The 7,051-nt window shown below is 36.1% G+C and overlaps 1 protein-coding gene across 1 annotated transcript; it reads left to right on the top strand.

Moving 5' to 3' along the window:
- Nucleotides 1-407: 407 nt before the first annotated feature.
- On the top strand, nucleotides 408-2,579 carry LOC145571404 (uncharacterized). Its single transcript, XM_081630441.1, has 5 exons — nucleotides 408-661; nucleotides 715-924; nucleotides 1,153-1,456; nucleotides 1,568-1,864; nucleotides 2,082-2,579. The coding sequence occupies exons 1-5, from the start codon at nucleotides 408-410 to the stop codon at nucleotides 2,577-2,579; spliced, it is 1,563 nt and encodes a 520-aa protein (XP_081486567.1).
- Nucleotides 2,580-7,051: the final 4,472 nt, after the last annotated feature.

Here is a 7,051-nt window from a genome sequence, read left to right as displayed (position 1 = left end):
GATGCGACTTGAGTCTCCCCATGTCAAAGAGCCAACACAACAAAAAGATTAAACTGATGGTTAAAGTTTAGGATTGATTTATGCACTCTATCACTTAACTTAGTTTTAATTTTAACTTATGCTAAATCTTGAACTTAATAAATTTTAGTAAATAATAAGTTTAATAAGTTCAAGTAAGTTCACATAAGATATGTTTAGTTCAAATAAATGAAAATCAGGTGAATTGAATATAACTAACATCTACTAGACTAAACTAGGAGCACGAGAATGGTGCTTGGTTCTCGAATCAGTTTGAAATATCGGAACTTTTAGAGAGGTATTATTCTTCGCTTTATAATTGTCATGATACTTCTCCTGCCCTTGGTCAATGCCTTTGGGAAAGTCTGGAAGTCCCGACTTTGTCGCCTATGGATTGCCAGTTTCTTTTACGTCCTTTTTCTTCAGTAGAGATTAAGGATGCTATGTTCCACATTGGTAATGATAAATCTCCTGGTCTAGATGGGTTTACAGCAGGTTTCTTTAAATCTCATTGGTCTGTGGTTGGCCCTCAAATCATTGAAGATATTCAGTATTCCTTCGCCCATGGTTATTTATTGAAGGAATGGAATTGTACCTTCTTGGTTCTCCTTCCCAAAGTTGATCATCCGAAAACCGCATCCCAGTTGGATTTTGCAATGTGCTTTATAAATGCATTGCGCAATGTTTAACTAATAGGTTAAGGCGGGTTTTACCTTCTCTGATTTCGGAAACTCAGACAGCCTTTGTTCCAGGTCGGTCAATGGTGGACAATAGTCTTCTGGCCCATGAGTTGCTTTCCTATATGAAGACCTCACCTTCCAAGCTTTGCTCGGTAGCTTTGAAGCTAGATATGAACAAGGCCTATGATAGAGTTAATTGGAACTTCCTTTGGGAGGCTCTCCGTCGGTTTGGGTTCCCCCCGTATAGGATCCACATTTTGCAATAATGTGTCACAACGGTTTCGTACCAGATTTTAGTTAACGGGGTTCCATCTCAGTCCTTCCATCCTAAATGTGGTCTGCGTCAGCGTGACCCTTTGTCTCCTTATCTTTTCGTACTCTACATGGAAATCTTCTCCTTGATGCTTCGTCGGGATGAGCGGAATGGTTTATTTTAGGGCTTGCGTGTGTCCAGGCAGGCTCCGTCAGTTTCTCATTTATTCTTTGCTGACGATGCCTTATTGTTCTTCTGTGCTACTCATTCGGCTTGTGAAAACATCCTTTCGGTGATGGAAGAATTCTGTTCGGTGTCTGGTCAGAGGATTAATCTTCATAAATCCTTCGTCCGTTTCAGCTCCAATACGCTTGAGGACTATCACGATTTTTTATCTTCTACCTTGCTGATGCAAGCTCGCTCTTCCATTGGCACATACTGGGGGGTTCCAATTGATTTAGGCCGTAGTAAATGTAAAGACTTTCAATTTATGTTGGACAAGATGGTTTAGCGCATTTCGTCTTTTGCTTCTCTCAGATTGTCGCCAGCGGATAAATTGGTAATCATAAATTCGATTTTGGTGGCATCTTTCAATCATATTCTCTCTGTTTTCAAGGATCCTTCTTCCATTTGTGATCGAATGGATGCTCTTCTCTCCCATTTTTGGTGGAAATCTGGTAAGGAGTCCAGAGGCCTGGCTTTGACCTCCACCGCTTTATTGCACCTTCCTAAAGGGTTAGGTGGCCTTGGTATTCGCCACTTTTATTCTTTCAACCAAGCTTTGCTTGCTAAGCAATCTAGGCGCCTTATGCAGCATCCTCAACTGCTTGTCTCCAAAATCTTGAAAACAAAGTATCCGAGTTTGCTTACTTTTAAACCTTATCTTGTTCTTGCCCTTCTTGGGGCAGTAGAGGTTTGTTAGAGGGTAGTTCAGTGTTTTCTAGAGGCTTTGCGTGGAAAGTTAGGTCCGTAGTTAATATTAGTATCTTGAATAATTGCTGGGTGCCTGGGGTGCATGTCTCTTTTAAAGATTCTGTTCCTGAGGTGGTAAGACCTTCTTCTGTGTCGGAGCTTTTATCTCATTGCGACTCTTCTTGGAAGTCTTCTCTTGTTCGATACCTTTCCCTCAGCTAGTTGCTTTTGCTACTTTGAGCTTGGAGCGTCCAAAGCAGAAGATTGATGATTTCGTTTACTGGAAATTCACCCGAGATGGATCTTTCACCATTAAATCAGCCTACTCCGTCTTGCATTCTCAGCACACTTCGGCAGTGACTAATATATTATCTTCAGCTTGGTGGAAGCGCCTATGGGGTTTGCCTATCCTTCCGAAATGGAAGTTGTTTGTCTGGAAAATTTTACATAATGCTCTCCCAACGGCGGCATTACTAGTACTACAAGGTTTACTCATTGATCCTACTTGTGTCTTTTGTGGCTTTGCTTCTGAATCGGTTGAATATCTTTTTCGCGATTGCCAGTTTACTCAAATGATTTGGGATAGGGCTCCCTGGGGCCCTCTTCCGAGGTACACTTCTTCCACTCCTTTTCATTTATGGTTCGCAGATGTTGTGATGAGTTCTGCAGCTTCTAAAGACTGGTGTTACTTGGATAATTTTTTTGGCCTTTGCTAGGCGATTTGGCTAACTAGGAATAGTGTTAAGTTCCGCTCGGAGGTGTACTCCCCGCAATCTATTATGGACTTGGCCTCTAGTTGGTGTAACAGAAGTAGGGAGCCCGCCAACTGGCAGTTTTCTCCCCATCCGGGGTTCCCCTCTTGTCCCCTTATTCACGTTCTGCGAGGTGATTCTGGGGATGGTTATGATATTTCCTTGCTTTTTGACAGTGCTTGGGATCAGGGTACTTACAATGCTGGGACTGGATGGTGTTTCTGGAGCTCTTCTTCTTCCCGGTATACAGGTGGTGGGGCCAGGGCTTGTATGGCCAGTTCTGCTATTCATTTTGAGCTGTTAGCTTGTCTTTGGGGTCTTAAGCATGCTTGTCAGCGGGGGTATGATCAGATTATGCTAAATATGGACTGTATGACTATTCCGCAGATGCTTTTAGCTTTTGGTTTCACGGATATCTCGGTGAGCTGGATTCTTGATGAAATCCATCACGTTTTAACTTCTTTTGTAGCTTGCTACATCCGCAAGGTTCCTAGGTCTTCTGTGCTTGCTGCTCATTCTTTTGCTGGTGCTGCTCGTCGTAGGGAGATCCTTTTTAATGTTTTTTTAATGCTTTTTTAGTCTCCTTTGTCAAAAAAAAAGGAGCACGAAGTTCAGCTATTATCTCATAATCTACAGCATACATGATATGCATGGCACAAGTTAACAGGCACTAACATATAGTAGTGTACTACTCCGTAGTATTAAGGTGTCTTCATTGTTTTAGACACCAGAAATATGTTTCTGTTTTTTTTTTTTCTGCCCCTTGAATTCAACTCTTTTATTTGTGGCAATTGACTAATGTACCACTTAGCATTAGGCTTTTGTAGATAGACAAGATAGTATTAGATACCAACATGAAATGTCATTTTCTAGAGCCTTGATGATGGCAAATAGCAATAGCAATATGGAAAAGTCAACATCATTTATATGGTTAATTCTCTATTTTAGAATACTTCATCCATTTAATTTTTGACACGTTTTGCATTTTACTCTATTCAAATAATTTACTTGACTAGTTTTGATGATCTATAATCTAGGGAAAAAAAATTAAGTGACATCATATTAAATTCGCCTAAAATTGATTTGAGTGATTCTGGTCAACTTCTAGGGTTGTAGATCTATCAAATACGTGATTCCTTATTATTCAAAATTAAAATTGCAATGCAAATTTCATATTATTCTAATAATGGCTTGTTTTCTTTCCAGCAATCACTTAATTATATCATATCATATCACAATTTTAATCAAGCTTTATCATAACTAATTAATGATAAAACATCTAACTATAATGTTCACATAAATGTATTAGCAAAGCTAGGAGTACAAATATGATTAATTTTTAAATCATTTATGTTTTAGACAAGCTAAACACGATATATATAACTCTAATAATAAGGAGAGTAGCTAAATCCATCTTGACGACGGAAGAAAAAACCATTGCAAAATGAGCTAAGAGATATTATTGCAATATAAATTTATAAAAGACTAATAAAACTATAAATTTATCAATAAAAGTAACAACAATTGGGACTTATTACTAATTAAATCTATAAATTCCTAACAAAAACATTCAATGGAGGATTATACATATATGTTAGATTTTGTAAAACTTCTCAACTTCGAGTGTTTTTCATTGATTTATATATATATAAGGTTACAAAAATGAGTCTTAATCGTGTTAGGAAATCTCACAAGATAATTATACAATATTCACAAAATATATCTTTCTGAATATCTATCATAAATTCTATCCCACCTCCGTAGTCGTAGCGGGAGAAGGACGAATGCTAAGACTGGATATGAAATCCAAGAATAGTTGTCGAGGTAGGCCTTTCGTGAAGAAGTCTACAAATTGATATCGAGCAGGAACGTGCAAGACTTAGACATGACCTAATGCCACCTTCTCTCGGACAAAATGAATATCCATTTCGACGTGCTTGATGCATTGGTGCTATATGGGATCATGAGACAAATAAATTGCACTGACATTATCACAATAAACAGTAGTAGCCTACCAGAGAAGGCAATGTAACTCTAGAAGTAGATTACGAATGAAGCCAACAAGCCTCTACAACAACATTTGTGATGCCCCTATATTCTGCATCTACACTTGATCTAGATAGAGTAGGTTGACGCTTAAAAGACCAGAAAATGAGATTGTCTCCTAGAAAGCAATAGTATCCGAAAGTTGAACGACAAGTATTAGGACACCCGCCCCACTTTGTGTCAGTATAAGTGATCAAGTTCGTAGGAGCTGAAGGATATAAATGTAGCCCTTGATCAATGGAGCCCTAAATGTACCACAAGATGCATTTCAATGCATCGTAATGTGCCTCTCTAGGGTCCTGCATGAATAAACAAACCTGCTGAACGGCATAAGCAATATCAGCGCGAGTAAAGGTAGGGTTTACAATTGGAACTACTCAGCTAAAAGCTTAAAAGCTAATGATTGAGGCATAGGAATATGTTTTATACTCTATGATGCCCTCTTACAAGAAAGCCCATTGGGCTTGAAGTGTAGATGTAGCATGGACCCTTCACATGCCCTGCACTTTTTTATTCAACTTTGAAAGGAAGAATAGTGGATGAAATTCAATTTGAACCCGAGATCTTTGTGTCACATGGCTCTGATACCATATTAACGGATCAACTCAACTAAAAGTTTAAATTGATGGTTAAGGTCCAGGAATATCTATTATATATTCTATCAATATACATATATTAGGTGGTAGGGTTTGAATACATAAAAGAGAAGAACATATCAAAAGAAGTGATATGTTCTCCATTACAAATCTCGTCTACATCTATCACAGTCTTTTACAGTAATTAATTATTAACGCTTTTACATTCTATGCACCAAAGAAAAAGGGACTACCAACATAAATGGTATGTAGATAAGTTTTATACCATATAAAAATAAGTGTTGAGGGGCCTTTCCTCTTTGACTTGGAGTAGAATACTTAATGCCCATTAAATTTTGTCAAGTAAAAAATCTATTAGGATTTCACTAGCATGTTACTTTTTCTTTATTAATGCCTTCGATTCTCCATAACCAAACTTTTGAGGGTCCATTATCAATTGTTCATGCATTATCTTGCTCTTATTTTGTGTGGAATCGCACACATACTGAGCAAGAAGAGAATAAATCATCACCAAAATACTAAATTAACCGATATTTTATTTCTAATAAACTTTAGTTATTTTTATTTTTTATGTTTATTATTTTTGAGAGAATTAAGGCGCAATCTCATATTGTCTTTAGGAGTTCATTATGAGTTGTGGAATGTGGTCAATGCATTATATAATGCAAGGTTTGTTCATTGTGTCGTCTTCTCAAAGATTCCTCGTATGAATTCTTCAAGGTTACGTACCTTCATTTCATTTTTATTTTCTTGGTTTTAATTATTCATACTTCTAGAGTTCTAGGTGTTCTCATATTTGTTTTTAAGAAGGTAACATTAAGATTGCATCCTACGTATGATCATGTTGTCCCGTAATACATTGGCGGTTAAAAGAATAAAAGTAAGTTACATATATGCGTGATACTTACCAGGCTTACGGGAGATGTAAAATAAAATGTAAATATATTGGGTGAGACTAATTAATATTTCAATTAAAAATCGCATGCAGCTAAAGTAATTCATTGCCATTGTGGCATCGTTGGTTGAGCATAGCATTTTCAAACAACACACGACAATGTTCCATATTGAAAAAAAAAAGTTAAAACACTTATTAAAATTAAGAGGCTAATTCTCCTGTTGTCATTTGAGTTTAGAACGATATAATGTACTTTCATTTGGTGTTATAAAGTGGAATCTCTTTAAACGACGAGTGTGACCCAAATTTATATTTAACATTATTTGATTATATAAATAAATAGAAGTATAAGAAAATGCATGTGCTAATAATGGAAGAGGATATATCACCTGAGAAGAAAGATACTCTGAATTCTTTGGGAAGTTAGTGGGTGCATATTAAAAAATTTAAGAACAAATTAAACCTTCTACTATATATATATATATATATATATATATATATATATATATATATATATATATATATATATATATATATATATATATATATATATATATATATATATATATATATATATATAGTAATAGATAAATGCATGTATATATATTTTTTTTCTTCTTTTTTTAACATTCAACTCATAGTGTGTAGATAAAAGAAATAACTACTTTATATCCCATCATAAATGAAAATTATACAAAGTATTAATCTACGCCTTAGGCCTGTTCACATTTACTTAATTTCAGTTCAGTTCAGCTCCAATCAGTTCAGTTCAGTTCAGTTCAGCTCCAATCAGTTCAGCTCTTAATATTCATAAAATATTCAGTTCAGCTCTCTCATAAAATATTCATTTCAGCTCAATTCAGTTCAGTTCAGCCCCAATCAGTTCAGTTCAGCTCCAA

This window comes from Chenopodium album, chromosome 12 (genome assembly GCF_948465745.1).
Source record: "Chenopodium album chromosome 12, dcCheAlbu1.1, whole genome shotgun sequence".
Lineage (NCBI taxonomy): Eukaryota > Viridiplantae > Streptophyta > Magnoliopsida > Caryophyllales > Amaranthaceae > Chenopodium > Chenopodium album.
Note: the sequence above shows the minus strand (reverse complement) of the source record. Positions and strands in the feature narration are given on the sequence as shown.

Bases quoted from the DNA above. Each gene is read 5' to 3' on its own strand.
- LOC145571404 (XM_081630441.1), top strand. From the start codon at position 408: ATGGATTGCCAGTTTCTTTTACGTCCTTTTTCTTCAGTAGAGATTAAG. The intron at 1,457-1,567 runs GTTTAGCGCATT...TCTGTTTTCAAG, and splicing joins AATTTATGTTGGACAAGATG to GATCCTTCTTCCATTTGTGA. The intron at 1,865-2,081 runs GTTTGTTAGAGG...CCTTTCCCTCAG, and splicing joins CCCTTCTTGGGGCAGTAGAG to CTAGTTGCTTTTGCTACTTT.